The sequence below is a fragment of the Entelurus aequoreus genome, linkage group LG14 (genome assembly GCF_033978785.1).
Source record: "Entelurus aequoreus isolate RoL-2023_Sb linkage group LG14, RoL_Eaeq_v1.1, whole genome shotgun sequence".
Lineage (NCBI taxonomy): Eukaryota > Metazoa > Chordata > Actinopteri > Syngnathiformes > Syngnathidae > Entelurus > Entelurus aequoreus.
The window spans coordinates 39,192,656-39,216,915 of record NC_084744.1 but is presented as its reverse complement, the minus strand read 5'-3'; the positions used below and the strand labels follow the sequence as shown (position 1 = coordinate 39,216,915).

General features: G+C 37.9%; 2 protein-coding genes across 4 annotated transcripts in view; one reads left to right on the top strand and one right to left on the bottom strand.

Annotated features, from left to right (window-relative positions):
• The window catches only part of col28a2a (collagen, type XXVIII, alpha 2a), an 84,589-nt gene that overhangs the window by 58,824 nt on the left and 1,505 nt on the right, over nt 1–24,260 (bottom strand). Inside the window, exons 1-3 of one of the 3 annotated variants that reach the window (XM_062069849.1) lie at nt 10,220–10,337; nt 9,987–10,127; nt 1,659–2,233 (exon numbers count right to left, since the gene is read on the bottom strand). In XM_062069849.1, the coding sequence (XP_061925833.1) occupies nt 1,659–2,233; nt 9,987–10,116 (705 nt within the window). In that variant the 5' untranslated portion in view covers nt 10,117–10,127; nt 10,220–10,337. Of the gene's footprint in view, nt 1–1,658; nt 2,234–9,986; nt 10,128–10,215; nt 10,338–24,260 lie in introns of those variants that run through there. The other 2 variants (XM_062069850.1, XM_062069848.1) reach the window with 2 other exon arrangements.
• The window catches only part of LOC133664872 (ATP synthase subunit beta, mitochondrial), a 26,019-nt gene continuing 19,834 nt past the window's right edge, over nt 18,076–24,260 (top strand). The window contains exons 1-3 of the mRNA XM_062069852.1: nt 18,076–18,333; nt 19,434–19,607; nt 19,698–19,872. Of these exons, the coding sequence (XP_061925836.1) occupies nt 18,228–18,333; nt 19,434–19,607; nt 19,698–19,872 (455 nt within the window). The 5' untranslated portion in view covers nt 18,076–18,227. The remainder of the gene's footprint in view (nt 18,334–19,433; nt 19,608–19,697; nt 19,873–24,260) is intronic.

The window sequence follows — 24,260 nt, the reverse complement described above, 5'->3', positions numbered from 1 at the left end:
TAAAGACTTGGTCTTCACTTGTTTAAATAAATTCATTAATTTTTTTACTTTGCTTCTTATAACTTTCAGAAAGACGATTTTAGAGAAAAAATCCAACCTTAAAAATTATTTTAGGATTTTTAAACACATATACCGATTTACCTTTTAATTTCCTTCCTCTTCTTTCCTGACAATTTAAATCAATGTTCAAGTAATTTTTTTTATTATTATTGTAAAGAATAATAAATACATTTTAATTTAATTCTTCATATTAGCTTCTGTTTTTTCGACGAAGAATATTTGTGAAATACTTCTTCAAACCTATTATCATTAAAATTCAAAAAAATTATTCTGGAAAATCTGTAGAATCAAATTTTAATCTTATTTCAAAGTCTTTTGAATTTCTTTTAAAATGTTTGTTCTGGAAAATCTAGAAGAAATAATGATTTGTCTTTGTTAGAAATATAGCTTGGTCCAATTTGTTATATATTCTAACAAAGTGCAGATTGGATTTTAACCTATTTAAAACATGTCATCAAAATTCTAAAATTAATCTTAATCAGGAAAAATTAGTAATGATGTTCCATAAATTATTTTTTAAATTTTTTCAAAAAGATTCGAGTTAGCTAGTTTTTCTCTTCTTTTTTTCGGTTGAATTTTGAATTTTAGAGAGTCGAAATTGAAGATAAACTATGTTTCAAAATTTAATTGTCATTTTTTTCGTGTTTTCTCCTCTTTTAAACCGTTCAATTAAGTGTAAATATCATTAATTATTAATAATAACATAGAGTTAAAGGTAAATTGAGCAAATTGGCTATTTCTGGCAATTTATTTAAGTGTGTATCAAACTGGTAGCCCTTCGCATTAATCAGTACCCAAGAAGTAGCTCTTGCTTTCAAAAAGGTTGGTGACCCCTGCGCTAGACTAATTCTTTGGGGCATTGAGCAATTTTTATTGCATATAATTAACAATTGGGAAAAAATATATACAGTGCAGGCCAAAAGTTAGGACACACCTTCTCCTCATTCAATGTGTTTTCTTTATTTTCACGACTATTTACATTGTAGATTGTCACATCAAAACTATGAATGAACACATGTGGATTTATGTACTTAACAAAAAAAGGTGAAATAACTGACAACATGTTTAATATTCTAGTTTCTTCAAGATAGCCACCCTTTGCTCTGATTACCTTTTCGCACAATCTTGGCATTCTCTCCCATGAGCTTTAAGAGGTAGTCACCTGAAATGGTTTTCACTTCACAGGTGTGCTCGAAGCTCATGGAGAGAATGCCAAGAGTGTGCAAAGCAGTAATCAGAGCAAAGGGTGGCTATTTTGAAGAAACTACAATATAAAACATGTTTTCAGTTATTTCACCTTTTTTTTGTTAAGTACATAACTCCACATGTGTTCATTCATAGTTTTGATGTGACAATCAACAATGTAAATAGTTATGAAAATGAAGAAAACATTACATTTAATGAGTAGAAGGTGTGTCCAAACTGTTGGCCTGTACTGTATGCTCTTTTAAATCATTAACGTAAGATAGTCGGTGGTGTTTTATTTATATATTTTGGTTTGAAAAATGTTACTTTGAGCAAGTTGCAAACAGCCTCTATAACTTCTAATCAGTATGCAATGCACAGTGAATTGTTGCGTGATTCAAAGGTATACTCACAATCTTAGAAGCTATTTTCTCAACTATATCCTTGTCCTGCAAATTGTGGAGAAATTCGGATGCAGGAGAGCTGGCGATCATTCGAAGTTGGGCTACATTGGTGGGCTCGTTGGCGGTCCGGGTGATGCCAAGAGTGAAGAATTTGATGCCCTGGTTCTTGGCGTCAGCAACAGCAGTGAAAATATCCGGGTTCCTCGGGTGCGAGGAGCCATCTGTGAGGAGAACGGCTACTTTGATGCTCCCCTGGCTGGACTCCTCCATGTAGATCTTGGTCATGTTGGTGATGGCGTAGGTGGTGTAGGTGCCATGGCCGATGTAGATGATGGGAGTCACACGGTTCCTAAAATTCTCCAGTCCCCTCCAGTCGCTGAACCTTTGCTCCGTGATGACATGGCTGCTGTATTGGAGCAGGGCCACCCTCAGGCTCATGCTGCGGCCCGAATTCAGCTTCAGGCCTTGGAGTTTATTCACCAAGTTCATAGCAAACTGCTTCTCCTGCTCATGGTTATCCTTGGCACTCTCGGAGCTGTCCATCAGAAAGGAAAGCTCCAGGCTGCAATCTTCATCGAGGATGGCTATCCAGAGAAAACAAAGTTCAGGTTCCCAAACATACTTCCTTCAAAGGGGAAATTTTGGGAGGGGGGGTTTGCCTATTGTTCATAATTATTGTTAAAGACATGACGACGGATGGATTAAAAAAAAAAAGCATTCAACTCGTACATAAACATAAAAAAAGTCAGCTTAAAGCGTAGTCAATGGGACGTCCTCTATTCCGCCCTTAAAACCCAATAAATAATCATTCAAAAACTGCCAACAATACTCCATTTACATTTCGTGACTTGAATAGTAACCAAGTATTAGTGATATTGTTATTATAAGCGCTAACGCAGACCAACTATTTATAGCGGCGCCGTGATCACAAGCTTGCGTGCCAATCTTCACATGATTGACTGATGAGCTGCTTTCGCGTTTCCATGCTCTGCAAACTTTTTCTAGATCATAAATCATGCCTCTCACCTGGATAGTAGAAGGAAGACGACGTATTCCGACAAGTTGGCACACTTTGAAAGCCGATTTAGACCCGGGAATGTCGAGAACAACAGGACAAGACGCTTGGTCTCACACTCAAGGACTATGAGTCATTCTTCATCTAAACCAGGGATCGGGAACCTTTATGGCTGAGAGAGCCATGAAAGCCAAATATTTTAAAATGTATTTCCGTGAGAGCCGTATAATATTTTTTAACAATGAATACAACTAAATGCGTGCATTTTTAAGTAAGAACAACATTTTTAGAGTATAATGAGTCTCTTATTCTTTTTAATAACAATGTTGTTCTGAAGCTAACCAATAATAAATGAAATATTTCTTACCATTAATGCGACTTCTGGTGCTGCATGGTTTTGCTGATGGCTTTGTAGTCTGGTTGATACGTGGTTATTTTTAACACTGTGATTACCAGCGGAATTATTCATTACTTATTGTGTTAAGCAGTGTCAGCTAAGATTGATCTGAGAGCCAGATGCAGTCATCAAAAGAGCCACATCTGGCTCTAGAGCCATAGGTTCCCTACCCCTGATCTAAACTGTATGAACATCCTAGCAGTTGGCATCCTAATGACAGCAGACATTGTACAGTAAGTGATGTTTTAGTATGTTTGTTGGCTCTTTTGAATTAAATAAATACGTAAATATTAATTGTTACTATAAATGTACCTGTTACTAATCAGTGGTGTGCCGTCATGGACAGCAAGACCTTCTCTGCTGGCCTAACATAACCAGAAATCATCACCATAATTAAAGATAAAATCATTTTTTAATTGATTTTCCCTAAATATCGAAAAGTATTCATATTCTCTTCCTGTCATATTATGCTCCTTCCAGTGCTGTTGTTTTTAGGTTGGAGTTTGTATCCAATCAGAAATCAGCTAGCTTATGTTGCCATGCTGTACCAAATCTGCAAGCGTCTATGCACTTTCAAGTGAACGGGCACATACAGTTGATAGACAGTTGCGCTAGCCAATCAAATCACGAGTTGTTGTCAATAAGACCTTCTAGCTGGCCTCACCTTGAACGTGACATTTAGGCGTCCTGTGATTGGATACTCACCGTGACCGTTAGTGGATGAATTTGAGAACACATACAGTTGATAGACAGTTGCGATAGCCAATCAGATCACAAGTTGTTCACAGTAGCCTATCTAGGTAGCCTGATGTTAACGAGACCGTGATTGGATACTCACTTGTCACTCCAAAGTGAGTATCCAATCACAAATTGCAATTTAGCAGGAAGCAGGAAGTGTTGCGTCGTAGCCAGACCAGGCTAGCAGAGAAGGAGAAGAAAAGGTTGATTAAGGTGGCAGATATATATTTGCAAGGCCATTTTCAAGAAGGATATTCAAAGAGAAACTACATCTTGTGAGACGATGTTGGCCAACCCGGAAGCTTCTTCTTCTTCGAGTCCTTTGCAATCTCAGATGTCATTTTGCCAGTATCTGGCGCAGGACACAGCTGTTGGAGTGGGTTCTGCCAGGTGCTGGGGGCTTCAATGGGGGGCGTCGCCACATTCCAGCAGGTGGGACATTGTCTGTACTGCTCCACAGCCACACCTGTCCTCTGTGTGATAGTTCCATGTTTTCAACAGTGCTTTGCACCTCCCCTGCTCCACCCGTAGTCTGTTGAGGGTCTTCCGGGTCGGCCGTGGTAGGCCGTGAAAAAAAGGTACGTCAAACAGATTTTACGCAGTCTCTGTCAAAATTGCCGTCGACCTCCACGACCCGTAAGCTGTTCTGGCGATGAAATGGGTATATGCCCGCCATTTCCACTCGAATAAGTCGACGACGAGGGGTCGAATAGGTCGTACTAATTGTGAGTTAAAATATTTTATTTTTTCCCTTTTAATATGTTTTTTGCGATTTTAATTTTGACAGCACCATCTAAGATATGTTTTAATTGCTGATGTGTTTTAATTGATTTTTAGATGCGCCACAAAATAACCGGTTTTGTACACTGTTGATGTGTTTCAATTACAGTAGTGTGTAAATGTGTTTCTGTATAGTATTTCTCCAGCAATGGCAATGTGGTGACATCAATTATGAGAGGTAATCATTGAAGTCTGATGTCACTGAAGGCCTAGGTGGGAAACGCACGGCCCGCCACTCATACATACATATATACTTACATCATGTATATCAGGGGTGTCCAAAGTGCGGCCCGGGGGCCATTTGCGGCCCTCAGCTAATTGTTTACCGGCCCGCCACACATTCTGGAAATACTATTGTAAAAATAAAAAAGAACATTAAAAAAAGTGGAATGAGGTGAAATCTAACGAGAAAAAGTTGCAATGTTGACACAAAAGCTGCCATGCGGGCTGTTTTTTTTCTATTGTCTTTCTTCATTTTTCTTTTTTTGCCATTGCTCAAAAAAAAAAAAAAAAGACAAAAAAATCCATGTTATAATGAATTATTTTCAGGGCTCCAATTACTTCAAATATTTCACTTTAAAATGTTTTATGTGTTAAATATTGCTTATATTGTGTAGTAGCCATATAAAAACATCAAAGTTTTCTTTGACAAAAGCGCATAAAACAAACAAAATAATAGTTCCAGCATAAAATCGACAGATATATCTGAAGTTCATCTCGTAACTTAAGTGTTGAAAGTAAAAGAAAAACTTAATAAAAATGTATCACTTTATGAGTGGGGCACCTTTTGGATCCCAAATATATTTAGTGATTTTTTATTTATCTTTTCACTGTGATTACTCAAAAATATGAAAGAATTAAAATCAATGGTGTCCTGCATTATTGATCTTTTAGGGCTCTAATGAATAAATAATGCATATTTCAGTTTTACTATAACAAAAACTAAGTTGTTTTTGACAGAAAAGCCATAAAACATTTTTTAAAATTTGTATTACTTTATATCAACTTGAAGTTGATATAGAGATTTACTGCAAGCGTTAAATAATTAAAAAATAATAATAATCTGACTTATTTTTAACATTTTAATGACTGAGACTCTTTATGGTCCCCAGGACCCCTAAAGGTAAAATAAATAAAAAAATGCATATATTTTGTTATGGTTTGAAAATGAAAAATATCAAAATGGCCCCCACATGCTTTAACTTTTCCGTGTGCGGCGCTCAGTGGAAAAAGTTTGGACACCCTTGATGTATATAAAACCTAAATGGAGGTGTTTGGATGTTTTTTTAAGGGCTTTAAAGACAGGATAGAGCGGCACCAATAGGCTCCATTGTAAGTAGTGATGGGCACGGCAGTTCTTTTGCCTGTACTGAATCACTAGAATCGGTTCCTTAAATTGATTCGTTCAAAAAATTTGTTCACCGAATCCCCCCCCTCTATTTTTTCTTTTGGGGGCGTGCGTAGTACAGTACAGTGCAGACATTCGCGGGAGAAGCAGCAAATAGGGTGAATGCGAGTCCCTACACAGTAGTGATGGGATCGGCAGTTATTTTGACTGTACTGAATCACTCGAATCAGTGACTGACACAGCGCCACAGTCAGCACAGTTCAGTACGTGAACCTGAATCACTTCTGCAGCAGCAGTTCTGTGTGCAGGTCGGCGAATCATGAGTCAGTCAGTAACAGCTTCCCCAGCGGCAGATCTCGGTGTGTGTCAGTTTGCGAACGACACAAGCCCTCAGCACCCAATGAACGACGCGCACAGTGACTGAACGAGAGCCTCAATGTGACGTCCTCCTCCGCGACACAGTCACTTCTCTGTGTCAGTAGGTTCGCGAGTCCTGATTCTGAATGAGTGAGTGAGTGCAGCGCGAACCTGAATCACGTCCTCAGCGACAATAAATAAATAAAGAAAATAAATACCTTCAAAATAAAACAAATAAATTAAGAGCAAGAAATGCCAACATAAAAACTAAATGTTCTGTAGCCTACGTTTAAAAATATAACAAAGAAAATATCAACTTAAATGTGCAAACAAAAAGAAAATAAATAGGCAACCTTAAATAAAACAAAACAAATATTAAACCAAGTGCCAGAAATGCCAACATTAAAACTAAAATTTCTGTAGCTTACATTTAAAAATATAAAAATGGAAATATCAACTTAAATATGCAATGAAAAAGAAAATAAATAGCTTAAATAATATAAAAATCAATAACAGTTGTAGTAGAAGGGATAATAATAATAATAATAATAATAATAATAATAATAATAATAATAATAATAATAATAATAATAATAATAATAATATGAATCAGAATTGACCGCCAAGGAAAAAATGTATTTTTGTTACAATAACTGTGTAAATAATAGCCTATGTATGTGTACATACATTAGTTATTATTTTTATTTTAAATCTTCTCAAAACAGCCTGCCCTACACTTTACCCCCCCCCCCCCCTTCCCTTTCGCGTCGCTGCTGCTCAGCCTTGCCCGGCTGCACTGAGTTTCTTTCTGTCTCCTCTACTCTCATAACTTTATGTGTTGAGATAATGGGGACGGGGCGCGTGTGTGTGTTTGTTTTCATGTGGCTTAAGTCAACATTAGCTGTTAGCTTGGAGAATGAATGGAGAACGGATGTCAATGGCATGAAACATATCCCCGCGACGGGAGGAGAATCACTCGCGGCATTGGGGCAAGCAGAGCAGAGAGCGAGAGCGTTGTCGTTCACTGAGTGATTCATGTCGTTAATCCGCAGTGAACGAATCGTTCGCTCAGTCCCTCACCCCGCCCTCTCATTGGCTGCGTCGTTCGCCGACGTCGAGGGTTCAGTGATTCACAGAATGCGGCAGTTCCACTCATACCGGCATGGTCGCGGCAGAGCTCAACTGAACTGAGAAAGGAACGAATCAGTTCATGAAGAGATTCGGTTCAGTACGTTCACTCAAAAGATTTGTTCGTTCGAACGAATCGTTCGCGAACGACACAACACTAATTGTAAGCAGACTTTTAATCGCATGTATTTAATATTTACAATGCGTTAAAACAAAAATACATCTGTTGTCATGTCTTTCATAATGATTGTGAATAGGCAAAATTCCAAAAAAAGTGCAGTTCCTCTTTCAGGCAGGGGCGAATCCATACCGACCCCCCAGTTCAGTTCAAAACTGAGACAACATTTTTTGTGGAAAATTCCTAAAAAGACTGTTTCATAGAGGAACTTGGACTTGGACCCCCTGTAAACACATTGGCTGATCCTTGCATTGCATTTGAACAATGCTAGCAAACATAAAACACTGGGGTCCAAACCTATTATTTACACCCCAGTCCTGTCCTTTTTAGCTGGTAACATTTTTTTTTTCATCATGTGAAACTTAGGAGTCGTTTACTTCAGAGGCAGTCAGTAGTCATTTTTTCAACTTATTTAGTTTTACTAAAAGTGTTCCTAAAGGTTTCATTTTAGGTCCCCTATTTTTCATTATTTGTTCTATCCAACTGGTGGCCTGTGAGTTCAGTTCAAAACACCTTTTTGTAGCAGGCTCTTAAAAACGCTATAGGGCTGTCATAGAGATGACCTTTGACCTGCCTTTTTGCAGAAGGCCCCTAAAAACAGCACAACACTCCTGTGACTCTGACCTAATAGAGCAGAGCTGGGCAAATATTTAGACTCGGGGGCCACATTGAGAGAAAAAAAGTGTCTGGGATGCCAGTGTGTATAAATGATATATACACATTTAGCTGTAAAAACCTGTTGTACAGTATGTGTGTTTGGCTCCCTTTTTTCAGGAACACTAATACCAAAAGTCACAATGTCAGATAGTTCTAAAAAAGTTATGACAGACTACCTCAAAAAAACGGAATGGAATTTTACAGTTTTTTACTGAATGGGACACCCAAAATGTGCATAAAAATAAAGAAAATGGGATTTACAAGATTAACTGTGAACAATAAAACACTGAATATTAACAACATTTGAACATCTTTTATTTCTCAGACCAGCTCCTCCATAGTTGTGTGTATCTTTTACAATCAAGCAAAACACAACAAAAATGTAACAAACAGCAAAATATGAATGCAAAGTGTAATAAACACCTACAATATGATATATATTATCACTTTTACGCAGAAATATGTTGTAAAAATCTGCTTCCGCATCTGTTTCTGACACATACTGGCTGCTCTGTAAACAAACCCCGCCCACTCTGCTTTGTTCCTGCAGATCTGAGCTGCTGTGACCTAGATTACCCTAATAAACACTCAAAAGTGCAGATTTCAACCATTGAATTACTTTCTGTAGTTCAAGACTTAGTCATTTAAAAACATCACTGCACATCATAATGGCAAATACACTTTTGATGTTAAAGGTCTAAAAAACTGCGATGAGGTGGCGACTCGTCCAGGGTGTACTCCGCCTTCCGCCCGATTGTAGCTGAGATAGGCTCCAGCGACCCCGAAGGGAATAAGCGGTAGAAAATGGATGGACGGAGGTCTAAAAAAAATGATGTAGAACGTCCGGCGGGCCGGATAGAAAATCTTAATGGGCCGCATGTGGCCCGCGGGCCCTATTTTGCCCAGGTCTGCAATAGACCTGCAGTGCAAAATGTCCTCAAATGTTTACTCTAGAGCAGTGGTTCTCAACCTTTTTTCAGTGATGTACCCCCTGTGAACATTTTTTTAATTCAAGTACCCCCTAATCAGAGCAAAGCATTTTTGGTTGAAAAAAAGAGAGAAAGCAGTAAAATACAGCACTATGTCATCATTTTCTGATTTATTAAATTGTATAACAGTGCAAATATTGCTCATTTGTTGTGGTCTTTCTTGAACTATTTGGAAAAAAAGATATAAAAATGACTAAAAACTTGTTCAAAAAATAAACAAGTGATTCAATTATAAATAAAGATTTCTACACATAGAAGTAATCATCAACTTAAAGTGCCCTCTTTGGGGATTGTAATAGAGATCCATCTGGATTCATGAACTTAATTCTAAACATTTCTTCACAAAAAAAGAAATCTTTAACATCAATATTTATGGAACATGTCCACAAAAAATCTAGCTGTCAACACTGAATATTGCATTGTTGCATTTCTTTTCACAGTTCTTTTTGACAGACATTTTTTAAAAAAACTCACGTACCCCTTGGCATACCTTCAAGTACCCCCAGGGGTACGCGTACCCCCATTTGAGAACCACTGCTCTAGAGGACGCTGGTTTTCTGGAATATACAAGATAAGACTGATAGTGAAGGAATAAGACCTTAGCTTTTTAGAAAAGAAAACTCAACAAAATAATTTAGTCGAACATCACTGCTGTAAGGACTTCGTGTCCACGTTCAATCGCAGAAAACTTAGATTTCAGACACAACACAAGTGAATATGGTTAATAGAGCAGTCTTATATTTTGCTTACCTTGTCCATCATAAAGATTTGCAGCCAAGGTTTTTGTGCGAGATTTAGCTTTCCTGTTGTTTTGCAGGTCTTGGGTCCAGACACAGGTCAGAGTTGTGGCCAACAGCACTGATGCAAAATAGAGGAGCATCCTTATCTCTACTGAGAAATTAGCAAAAAGCACAAAGAAACAACATTATTTTCTTCTAACGTGACAAAATAGACCCATGCAATGTTTACTGTTCATTACCTACTTTGAAGTTATTTGGTATCTTATCTGTAGTAGTACGTTGACCTGCAAGGACTATGGTGCACAATGAGCTCCGTTTAGCTCATTTAGCGTGCATGAGCAGCGATGTCATTGTCCGTGAGGAGCGAGGAGTGCAAGAACTTGGAGAGCTCCACTCCTCCTTTATAAGGTGCAACTACCCGAGCAGATTGAGTGGATACTTGCCCATACAGACTCCCTCTCCAGCCTCAGGGCTTGTGAAGACTGGAAAATGTTTCCAACCATTGAAAGTTGGAATGTTAGACCCTGCAAATGTTGCATTACGTCTTTGTGAGAGCTAACACATTTCTTACGTGGTCACATGTCATGTCAGAAAATGGATTTCTCTTTTTCTAATGAAAAGTTGCAGAAAAAAAGGTTGGTAAAATGTATGTTTTAATGCCTATAAAGGTTGAGTATTCTTATTATACAGGTTGAACGACATACTCCAGTACAGACCTGGGCAAATTAAGGTCCGGGGGCCACATGAGGCCCGTTAAGCCTTTCAATCTGGCCCGCCGGACATTCCCAAATCATTTTTTTAGATGTTTAAGATGTAAAGTGTAGCTGCCATTATGATGTGCAGTGATGTTTTCTAATGACTGTAAGTCTTCAACTATACTAAGTCTTTCAATGCTTGGAATATGCATCATATACTAGTTACTATGGTCATCTAATTAGTTACTATGGTCATCTAATGAGTTACTATGGTCATCTAATGAGTTACTATGGTCATGTAATTAGTTACTATGGTCATGTAATTAGTTACTATGGTCATCTAATGAGTTACTATGGTCATCTAATTAGTTACTATGGTCATGTAATTAGTTACTATGGTCATCTAATTAGTTACTATGGTCATATAATGAGTTACTATGGTCATATAATTAGTTACTATGGTCATCTAATTAGTTACTATGGTCATGTAATTAGTTACTATGGTCATCTTATTAGTTACTATGGTCATCTAATGAGTTACTATGGTCATCTAATGAGCTACTATGGTCATGTAATTAGTTACTATGGTCATGTAATTAGTTACTATGGTCATCTAATTAGTTACTATGGTCATATAATGAGTTACTATGGTCATATAATTAGTTACTATGGTCATCTAATTAGTTACTATGGTCATGTAATTAGTTACTATGGTCATCTTATTAGTTACTATGGTCATCTAATGAGTAACTATGGTCATCTAATGAGCTACTATGGTCATGTAATTAGTTACTATGGTCATGTAATTAGTTACTATGGTCATCTAATTAGTTACTATGGTTATCTAATTAGTTACTATGGTCATGTAATTAGTTACTATGGTCATATAATTAGTTACTATGGTCATCTAATGAGTTACTATGGTCATGTAATTAGTTACTATGGTCATCTAATGAGTTACTATGGTCATGTAATTAGTTAATATGGTAATGTAATTAGTTACTATGGTAATCTTATTAGTTACTATGGTCATCTAATTAGTTACTCTGGTAATGTAATTAGTTACTATGGTCATCTAATTAGTTACAAAGGTCATCTAATTAGTTACTATGGTCATCTAATTAGTGACTATGGTAATGTAAGTCACAGCAGCTCAGACGAGGCACCAAGCAGTGTGGGTGGGGAGCGTTTCCACAGAGTGTTTCCAGAGCCTGAAATGTGGGTGTCAGGGACAGACGTGGAAGGAGATTTTTACAACAGAGTTCTAAAGCTTAGTGATATATCACATGTATCAGATTGTAGGTGGGTTTTGTTTTTAACCATTTGCATTCATATTTCACTGTGTTTGTTGCATTTTTCTTGCGTTTCGCTTGATTGTAAAATATGTGGATGGAGAGGGGGTGTGACGTTCATATGCTGTCAATATTCAGTGTTTTATCCTTCATAGTTAATGTTGTAAATCCCACATTCTTTATTTTCATGTACATTCTGGGTGTCTCATTCAATAAAAAAATGTCAAATGTAATTCCCTTTTATTAAGGCGGTCTGTCATAACATTTTTAGCTTTCAATTAGACATTATTGTGAGGTTTTGTATTAGTGTTCCAAAAATAGGACCCAAGCACACATACTGTAAAGCAGATACCAAACAATTTTGTGGAATAGCCTTCATTTCTAAGAACAAGAATAGACTGTCGAGTTTCAGATGAAAGTTCTCTTTTTCTGGCCATTTTGAGCATTTAATTGACCCCACAAATGTGATGCTCCAGAAACTCAATCTGCTCAAAGGAAGGTCAGTTTTGTAGCTTCTGTAACGAGATAAACTGTTTTCAGATGTGTGAACATGATTGCACAAGGGTTTTCTAATCATCAATTAGCCTTCTGAGCCAATGAGCAAACACATTGTACCATTAGAACACTGGAGTGATAGTTTCTGGAAATGGGCCTCTATACACCTATGTAGATATTGCACCAAAAACCAGACATTTGCAGCTAGAATAGTCATTTACCACATTAGCAATGTATAGAGTGTATTTCTTTAAAGTTAAGACTAGTTTAAAGTTATCTTCATTGAAAAGTACAGTGCTTTTCCTTCAAAAATAAGGACATTTCGATGTGACCCCAAACTTTTGAACGGTAGTGTATATATATAGTCAAGGTTTTTGTGGGGTTTTTTCAAAATTTTTTCTCTAAATTTGGCACCCCCGAGTCAAAATAATTGCCCAGGCCTGCTTTAGTAAGAAAAAAAGATATCTGTAAATATGACAATATTCTCTTGTCCTCAACACTGTCGGAGAGGTATATCTTATTAGTATGTTTATTATTGTGAGAATCAAGCAGTGCTGTAAAATTCACACATTGAAAAACACTCCCTGTGCAAAATGGAGTCAGTGGTCAAATGAGACCTATCATAATAAATGCATGCATACATTCCTCAGCTTGGGGGATTCTAACGCTTAAAGGCCATAGTGGCAATCACCTGCAGTGACCTTTGCGCACAAGCCTACACTTTGGTATGACCGGAGTTGCCTGGAGAAAGGAGGTTCAAAAGGTCACTTGTTAAATGAATCTAGTCAGTGACGTCATCTTAAACAGTGACGTGTAGTGAGGTTGAAGGCAGGTGAGGCACTTTGGAGTTTTTTTTATTTGATTTGATTCCATATGCTCTCATCAATGATAATACAGGCTGTTCATTAACAAGAAAAAGAAGAGAATAATTAACGTTCATAAACATGTTATTAAATACTTAATCAGTCACATTTATTTACAAAAGCCAAAAGCAGTGAGGTTGCCACTTTGTGTAAATGGTAAATAAAAAGAGAATACCATGATTTGCAAATCTTTTTCAACTTATATTCAATTGAATAGACTGCAAAGACAAGATATTTCATGTTCCCACTGGTAAACTTTGTTTTTTTGGGCAAAAAATCATGAACTTAGAATTTAATAGCAGCAACACATTTAAAAAAAGGCATTTTTACCACTGTGTTACATGGCCTTTCCTTTTAACAACACTCAGTGAAGGTTTGGGAACTGAGGAGACACATTTTTGAAGTGGAATTATTTCCCAATCTTGCTTGATGTACAGCTTTAGTTGTTCAACAGTCTACCTTCTGATATTTTAGCCTTCATTTTGCACCACACATTTTCAATGTCTGGACTACAGGAGGGCCAGTCTAGTACCCGCACTCTTTTACTACGAAGCCACGCTGTTGTAACACGTGGCTTGGCATTGTCTTGCTGAAATAAGCAGGGGCGTCCAGGATAATGTTGCTTGGATGGCAACATATGTTGCTCCAAAAGCTGTATGTACCTTTCATTGTATTCTGTTTTTATTTCCGATTTACACAACGTGCCAACTTCACTGGTGTTGGGTTTTGTACTTTTATCAAATTGAAAAACATTTGTGGTCTTATCTTTTATTTGTATGTCAAGTGTATGCTCCTGTCCTCTTTCAGGAAAAGCTCGGACACGAGTACTTTGATTCCAAAAGTCTGATTACTTTCCGTTTTGGTCCAGTTTGGAGACATTTTTGAGCTTGTATATATAATCCTGAATCAGTTATCCATTCATTCACTCAGTAGAGCAATAACACATATTTATTGTATTTTTGATATTGTAAATTAAATATATTTTTTTAACAAACTTTGTAGGCTTCTTGTGTGAAAAACCCTTTTTTCATCGTGGGCTTTTCCTCACAGTTCCAATTCACCTCACAGGGCCACTTGAAAAAAGCGAAACAAAATAAATGTGCAGTTGCTTCATGATATTATTACACAATCGGCCCTACTTTTGATTGTCATTATTTACCAACAAACTGATGGATAGCTGTCTTTGGAATCAGAAGTCGAGATGACAAGCAGATACAGTTTTAAAGTTTCATTCGGAATAACTTGTTGCATCAAGTAGGAACTTTGGTTTCATGCGGTAACATTTTTTCTGTCCATTTTGAAAACAAGATGAAGTGCTGTATTGATTGGCAGCTTTCTACAGCAGCTTTTTGCTCTTTTCTTCCCTCCTTTGTGTTTTCTAATGTTTTCCTCTTCTTTTTGCATGTCATTTTGACTTTTTGCTTCCAACCTTTTCGGGAGTGCACAACATTTTTGTGACTTTTGCACTACTTTCATTGTTATTACTCAGTTGTTATTGTTTTTTTTATTAGGTTTTAGTGTTCTGCTGTGTACAATCTGCTCTACAACCGCATCCTTTCCCTATTGTAGGATGAAATTCAAAGTCTGTCTTATATTTTACAGGCACTTTAAATAGTGCGACGGCCAGATGTGCCTTGAGTTAGACAGCGGTGGGTTAGGCATTCGTCTAATCTAGCAAGCCGGTCTGATGACCTTGCGGCGCTCTCCTCCCACTGTGGTTGGTGTGGTGTAGGCTCCACTGCAGGTGGAGAATTCAAGAGGATCTCTGCCTACAGGTGAGGTGGCTTTGTAATGCAAAGCTGCAGGCAAGATGTAATTGGAGGAGACTTTCTGACACAAAAGAATGCTGCACTAAATGATAGTGTTAGCAAAATCCAACCTGTTGCTCTAAGACAGGGGTCAGCAAACCTTTAGTGCCGCCATAGTGGCTCCCTGGAGCATTTTTAAAAAAGGATTGAAAATGGAAAAAGATGGGTTAAAAAAACATTGTTTTAGTATGTTTTTTGTTTGAAGACAAACATGACACAAACCTTGTTAGAACTACCACTGTGTAATATGTTTGTGTGTCTGCTTCACTGGTGACACTATTTGATGAACACTGTTATGTCCTACTCATTTCGGCGGTTCTTGAACTCACCATAGTGTGGACTGTGACGCAACAGTTTGTTTACATGTAAAATCTTGGATGGATGGATGGGCAGTTATTCTCAAGGCTCCATCTAGTGGAGCGTCAAATAATCACTAAAGTACAGTGTTTTATTTTCCTATACTAAAACCCAGTGTAATAGTTCAAACTGTGGCCCAAAATATGAAATATACTTGATAAATAAAACCTGTGACTTATTTTCAATGAATACTTAGGCCCACTATGCTACTGAATTTGAATGTTGGTCATTATTGTGGTAAAGCCAAGTGTTTTCTGGGGTGTTAGTTGGTGAAACAAGTTTGAAAACCACTGATCTATGGCCGAGATATACATTTAAAATTATTCTTAGTGAGGTGTGACGTTAAAGGCCTACTGAAACCCACTATTACCGACCACGCAGTCTGATAGTTTATACATCAATGATGAAATCTTAACATTGCAACACATGCCAATACGGCCGGGTTAACTTATAAAGTGCAATTTTAAATTTCCCGCTAAACTTCCGGTTGAAAACGTCTATGTATGATGACGTATGCGCGTGACGTCAATAGTTAAATGGATGTATTCGGACACCATTGAATCCAATACAAAAAAGCTTGGTTTTCATCTCAAAATTCCACAGTATTCTGGACATCTGTGTTGGTGAATCTTTTGCAATTTGTTTAATGAACAATGAAGACTGCAAAGAAGAAAGTTGTAGGTGGTATCGGTGTATTAGCGGCTGGCTGCAGCAACACAAACAGGAGGACTTTGAAGTGGATAGCAGACGCGCTATCCGACGCTAGCCGCCGACCGCACGGATGATCGGGTGAAGTCCTTCGTCGCTCCGTCGATCGCTGGAACGCAGGTAAGCACGGGTGTTGATGAGCAGATGAGGGCTGGCTGGCGTAAGTGGAGCGCTAATGTTTTTATCATAGCTCTGTGAGGTCCCTTTGCTAAGTTAGCTTCAATTGCGTCGTTAGCAACAGCATTGTTAAGCTTCGCCAAGCTGGAAAGCATTAACCGTGTATTTACAGGTACATGGTTTAATAGTATTGTTGATTTTCTGTTTATCCTTCCAGTCAGGGATTTATTTCTTTTGTTTCTATATGCATTTAAGCACGATGCTATCACGTTAGCTCCGTATCTAAAGTGCTTCGCCGATGTATTGTCGTGGAGATAAAAGTCACGTGAATGTCCATTTCGCGTTCTCGACTCTCATTTTCAAGAGGATATAGTATCCGAGGTGGTTTAAAACAGTGGTCCCCAACCTTTTTGTAGCTGGGGACCGGTCAACGCTTGAAAATTTGTCCCACGGACCGGGGGGGGGGTTCATAAAGAAATACAATCATGTGTGCTTACGGACTGTATCCCTGCAGACTGTATTGATATATATTGATATATAATGTATATATTGTGTTTTTTATGTTTATTTAATAAAAAATTTTTTTAAAAATTAAAAAAAATTATTATTATTATTTTTTTAATTAAATTTCTTGCGCGGCCCGGTACCAATCGGTCCGTGGACCGGTACCGGGCCGTGGCCCGGTGGTTGGGGACCACTGGTTTAAAATACAAATCCGTGATCCACAATAGAAAAAGGAGAAAGTGTGGAATCCAATGAGCCAACTTGTACCTAAGTTACGGTCAGAGCGAAAAAAGATACGTCCTGCACTGCACTCTAGTCCTTCACTCTCACGTTCCTCATCCACAAATCTTTCATCCTCGCTCAAATTAATGGGTAATCGTCGCTTTCTCGGTACGAATTGCTCTCGCTGCATTGTAAACAATGGGGAAATGTGAGGAGCCCTTCAGCCTGTGACGTCACGCTACTTCCGGTACAGGCAAGGCTTTTTTTTAGCAGCGATCAAAAGTTGCAAACTTTATCGTCGATGTTCTCTACTAAATCCTTTCAGCAAAAATATGGCAATATAGCGAAATGATCAAGTATGACACATAGAATGGATCTGCTATCCCCGTTTAAATAAATAAAAATCCTTTCAGTAGGCCTTTAATGGCTTACTTGAGTTGAATGAATGTCACAATGTTCACAAAACTATAGAACTGAAAGTACTGTGTAGGACTTTTCCATATTCTGTGTTATATGTGTTTTATGTTGCACCAAGAAAAATTGCTAGTTTGTGAACCCGTTCTCAAACAATGGCAATAAAAACTATTCTGATTCTGATTCTGAAAACACCAAAAAATGCAGTTGTATGATTTGTTTAATTCTAAATAAAAGATTTAAAAGATAAGAAGTTTACATTTTAAAAATAAACTCCTTAAAAAAAAAAAATTGACCCACACAAAACGAATTTGAATGACAGGAGGGGCACCTATCAGAAATGACGTAATAAGCTCATCTGTGTTTTTTACGCTATTAAACTCTTTTTATTTTCAAGACAAACAAAAAAAACTACATAAGAGGATTTGATTGACACGAGTGTCTCCTTCCCGGCAATGACGAAATTGAGGTCATGAGTGCAGGACAAACTGCGCATGCTCAGCACAGTCCCAGTGGCCGGGACTCCGGAGTGGCTACTAGTGTCCTTTAGCGGTTTGACTGCGCATGCTCAGTAGCGTCCCAGTGGCCAGGACCCATGAGTGTGTACTTTATACCATAGATATATATGTCTATGCTTTATACACTGTCCTTTAGCGGCTTGACTGCGCATGCTCAGTAGTGTCCCAGTGGCCAGGACCCATGAGTGTGTACCACAGTGCATTTAATATCTTTCTGCTGTCCTTCAGCGGCTTAACTGTCCTTCAGCCACCGTAACCATGCTCGGAGCAGCTGCACGCTGCTGTTGCAGCGCTCCAAAGGCTTTTAAGCCTGCTATCAACTCATTGAAGACTTTTGGCGGCCGACATGTGAACTTTACTCCGGGTAAGTTGATGATGGTGCTGTGTTGTCCTCTGAAGTGTGCACTTGGCTTCTACTTACTTGTATTTTGCTCAAAACAAAGGCATCATTGTAAGGATCTATTTGATGAATATGTGACAACGACATTAAGTCATTGTTTTTGTTGTTATACTTGATGCTATTTGGCATGTCTGCTACAATGACATTTAGAAGTCAAACGCTGCTCATTCATATTGAGTGTAGCAAAAATACACTAACTTGTACAATCTGTCATTTACAATTTGGTTAAATAGTCTGACCAAAATATTAGTAACAGCTCAGTACCACATTTTTATATTATTGTAATATTGAAAGTGTGATTTAAAGCAACAGGTGGTCAAACCTATACAATTTGTACAATAAGCATGCATGAGTTATATGTTGTGGAGACAATTAAAAATTAGAATTATGTTAGATCCACTATGGACTGGACTCTCACACTATTATGTTAGATCCACTATGGACTGGACTCTCACACTGTTATGTTAGATCCACTATGGACTGGACTCTCACACTATTATGTTAGATCCACTATGGACTGGACTCTCACACTATTATGTTAGATCCACTATGGACTGGACTCTCACAATATTATATTAGATCCACTATGGACTGGACTCTCACACTATTAACTAGATTCACTATGGACTGGACTCTCACACTATTAACTAGATCCACTATGGACTGGACTCTCACACTATTATGTTAGATCCACTATGGACTGGACTCTCACACTATTATGTTAGATCCACTATGGACTGGACTCTCACACTATTATGTTAGATCCACTATGGACTGGACTCTCACACTATTATGTTAGATCCACTATGGACTGGACTCTCACAGTATTATGCTAGATCCACTCCATGTCCATTACACCGGTTGCCCAGGGGGGTCCCCACATCTGTGGTCTCCTCCAAGGTTTGTCATTGTCATCCCATTGGGTTGAGTTTTTTCTTGCCCTGATGTGGGATCTGAGCCCAGGATGTCGTTGTGGCTTGTGCAGCCCTTTGAGACACTATTGATTTAGGGCTATGTAAGTAAACATTGATTGATTGATTGATGGAATTATGTCTATTCTTTAGGGCGAGGCTATACAAACCCAGCTGCTCAGGCAGCTCTGGCCAATGGTCGCATCGTGGCTGTAATTGGTGCTGTGGTTGATGTCCAGTTTGACGAAGGCCTTCCCCCCATCCTCAATGCCCTGGAGGTGGCAGGCCGTGAGAGCAGGCTGGTTCTTGAGGTGGCTCAACATCTCGGTCAGTGGTTCCAATGTGGCACATGACTTGAAGTATGCTTCAAATAAAATCCCCAAATAGTTAACCGTTTCATCTTGTGTGTTCCTTTAGGTGAAAACACTGTTAGGACAATCGCCATGGATGGCACAGAGGGTCTGGTTCGTGGGCAGAAGGTTCTTGACACAGGGGCCCCAATCAGAATCCCTGTAGGGCCGGAAACTTTGGGTAGGATCATGAACGTCATTGGAGAACCCATTGATGAACGTGGTCCAATTAGCACCAAAGAGTAAGTTTTCCTTAGTCACATTTGACTTGTTTTGCGTAGAAATTCCAGCAAAAACCTAACACATGATGCAGGTTTTACACATCTGCAACTGACAACCAAAAGTATTTTTTTAAATAAACACTCATATCCATCTGACTATCGTTTTTGACAAACTAAGTTTGTGCTCGTTGTACTGTTATTAGGGTCGTGCAGGGGTCGGCAACCCAAAAACTTTGAAAGAGTCATATTGGACCAAAAAACAAATAAAAATCTGTCTGGAGCCGCAAAAAATTAAAAGCCTTATATAAGTGTTGTATTAGCCTACTATCAAAATTACGTTAAAAGTCTTATATAAGTGTTATAATGAAAGCAACACATGATGTAAGTGTCTATATTAGCCTACTATCAAAGGCTGACGCAAATTTTCATTGACAGAAATGTTGTATTTGAATTTTTATTCTACACATTTTTGCAACATTGGAAACCATTAGTAAAATGGAGGCTTCTCACAGGATGAGATAACTTCTGTAAATTACTATCTCAGTATGGCCAAAGGTATAGATGTGTGTGTCCAAGTTTAAGGAAACGGCAGGCTGTCTTCTTTTAATAGATTTATTACAATCTTTGCAAGCTGGGTAACGTTTGCTGTGGTCTGGAACAACATGGCACACAAACAACTATGAGAAATGCAGCCAATATTACATACAGATAATGTGTCATGAGACATGCAAATATAAATTAAATACACAGAAGACATAAGTAAAGGAAATTAATTGAGTTCAATTATACCTACAAACGAGGCATAATGATGCAATATGTACATACAGCTAGCCTAAATAGCATGTTAGCATCGATTAGCTTGCAGTCATGGATTGGCCAAATATGCCTGATTAGCACTCCAGCAAATCAATAAAATCAACAAAGCTCACCTTTCTGCATTCACGCACAGTATAAAACGTTTAGTGGTTTAGTGGACAAAATGAGACAAAGAAATAGTGGCATATAACACGTCTTTCTGTGGGAGTATCGGAGAAAGTTGTACATGTAAACAAACTACGATGAGTTCAAGGATCGCTGAAATTAGTAGGACAAAACGGTGCTTGCCAAATCCTCTCATCAGTGAAGCATGTATAACACAAACAGTGGGATTTCTAACAATTAGGAAGGTTTGTGTCATGTTTGTTCTCCTACAGAAAATATATGTAAAAATTTTTTTTCCATTTTCACACATCTCTGAAAGAGTTCCAGGGAGCCACTAGGGTGGCGCTAAAGAGCCGAGGGTTGCTGACCCCCGGTATAGTGGTACTTCGTTTGTTATCCTTTCCAAAATGAAGATCGACTCGTATGAAAACTGACTAAATGGTTCCAGTAAGAAATAATAAGACATCCGTCGGTATTAACAAAAAACACATTTTATAGAGGATAATTCTGATTTTACATTGTGAAAAAAATGCAAAATACACTACCGTTCAAAAGTTTGGGGTCACATTGAAATGTCCTTATTTTTGAAGGGAAAGCACTGTACTTTTCAATGAAGATAACTTTAAACTAGTCTTAACTTTAAAGAAATACACTCTATACATTGCTAATGTGGTAAATGACTATTCTAGCTGCAAATGTCTGGTTTTTGGTGCATTATCTACATAGGTGTATAGAGGCCCATTTCCAGCAACTATCACTCCAGTGTTCTAATGGTACAATGTGTTTGCTCATTGGCTCAGAGGGCTAATTGATGATTAGAAAACCCTTGTGCAATCATGTTCACACATCTGAAAACAGTTTAGCTCGTTACAGAAGCTACAAAACTGACCTTCCTTTGAGCAGATTGAGTTTCTGGAGCATCACATTTGTGGGGTCAATTAAACGCTCAAAATGGCCAGAAAAAGAGAACATTCATCTGAAACTCGACAGTCTATTCTTGTTCGCTCTCTCTCTCTCTTTTGGTAAACCAACATGTTTACTGTTTTACTTTTTTGTTTTCCTTTTTATGTTACTTATTTCACTACCTGTTTAATCCACCACTCTCTTCTTTTCTTTTTCTTTTATGTTTTTTGTTTTGTTTTTCTCTTTCTATTTCTCCACCTGTTGTGTGTGTCCCCTTGTCGTCATCAGCATTTACACTCACAGCTAATACATGCACAACTATACACACTATACACACCTACATATATGCATGATAGGCTTACATTTAGATACAGACATGCATTATTTACACATAAAGTACACACATACATCCACAAACTTAGTTACAGTCTATTTTAGTATGTCCACTGTGCAGTTTGTCACTTGGAATGTGCGTGGAGTCGGGTCAAAGGAAAAAAATATAAAAATTCTTAATCATTTGAAGAGTATGCAAGCAGACATTGCTTTACTACAAGAGACTCACCTCTCCAAGTCCGATACCTCAAAACTGCATTCATCGCAATACCCACACACATACTTTGCTAGTTACAACTCCAAACAGAGAGGCGTAGCCATTCTCATTAGTTGAAAGGTCAACTTTACATTCCATAACTCCATTACTGACATAGAGGGAAGATACATCATTCTTAATATTTCTGTTGACGGGAGAAACTTATGTATCGCCAACATTTATGGTCCAAATGTTGATGACCCCTCCTTTTTTCACACTTTCTTCTCTTCACTTTCTCCTCACTCAAACCACTGCTTGATTCTAGGAGGGGACATCAACTTAGTATTTAATCCAAATATAGATCAATCCAGAGTGACTGGAAGTCACCGTGAGTCTCAATCAGTGGTAATACTTAAGCAATATATGAACGATTATGGTCTTTGCGATGCCTGGCGTTCTTATCACCACACTCTTAGGGAATACACTTATTTTTCCCCAGTTCACCACTCATTCTCTCGCATTGATTACTTTTTAACTAGTAGCTCAATTTTATCTGATATCGCAAACATTCACATTCATCCTATCATCATCAGTGACCATGCACCTGTCTCACTTTCCCTCACTAACAAAACTATAACTGCAACTATAAAACAATGGAGACTTAATACATCATTACTAAAGGACCCAGACTTCCTCAACTATTTTGAGAAAGAATGGACAGATTTTTTAGATTTTAATGATCAACCAGAAATCACGGCGTGCATTCTCTGGGAGGCCGCAAAAGTAGTTATGCGAGGAAAAATTATTTCTTATTCATCATACAAGAAAAAAAAGGAACGTTTACTAGAGCAGGAACTTGAAAATGAAATAAAAATATTAGAAATAGCTTATGCGAACTCACAAGATGAACATACTCTGAACGAACTGAGAAAACTCAAATTAGATTTAAGAGAAATAATTGATAAGAAAAGTCAATTCCTGCTCCAGAGGTTACGCTTAGAAAAATTTGAACATGACAATAAACCAAGCAAATATTTGGCTAACCAACTAAAATTAAACAAAGAAAAAAACTCCATACCATCCATTAAGGATTCAGCTGGGGAACATTACTCACGTTCCTGAGGAAATTAACTCCATATTTAGAGACTTTTACAGAAACTTGTATACACCCCAGATTGACCCATCTCTTTCAGACATTGAGACATTTCTCAATGGTATAGACTTACCTAAATTAAATACAAGGCAGGTATCAAATTTAGATCTTGCTATTTCTGTAGATGAACTTCACGATGCTCTTCAACAGATGCCAAACAATAAAGCACCAGGGCCTGATGGGTTCCCTGTGGGGTTCTACAAAACATTCTGGTCACTGCTAGCTCCGATATTTACGAAAATGGCTTTAGAGATGAAAGAAAACTCATTCCTTCCTCCAAATATGAACTCTGCCACAATCAGTCTCTTGCTAAAACCTGATAAAGACCCAACACTTCCATCCAGTTACCGGCCAATCTCCCTGATTAATGCTGATCTTAAAATTATCTGCAAAGTATTAGCTCAAAGATTAGAAAAAGTCACTCCATATATAGTACATCCTGATCAAACAGGTTTCATCAAAGAGAGACAATCGTCCAACAATGTTCGCCGTCTACTCAATGTGATAGACTATTCTGTTATTCATAATTTAAAAACAGCTGTTGTTTCATTAGATGCTGAAAAAGCATTTGATAGAGTGAATTGGAATTTTCTTTTAGCTACTCTACAGAAATTTGGATTTGGAGACTCATTTATAGAATGGATCAAGGTCCTATATAGTTTCCCTACAGCCTCGGTTAGAACGAATAGCCAAATCTCCCCAAGGTTTAATCTTATGAGGGGCACAAGGCAAGGGTGTCCACTTTCTCCGTCATTGTTTGCTATATTTATTGAACCTCTTGCAACCGCAATTCGACAGCATGCAAATATTAAAGGCATCCATACCGCAACCGTTCATCATAAAATAAGCCTTTATGCTGATGATGTATTACTTTTCTTACAAAATCCACATTCTTCTCTTCAA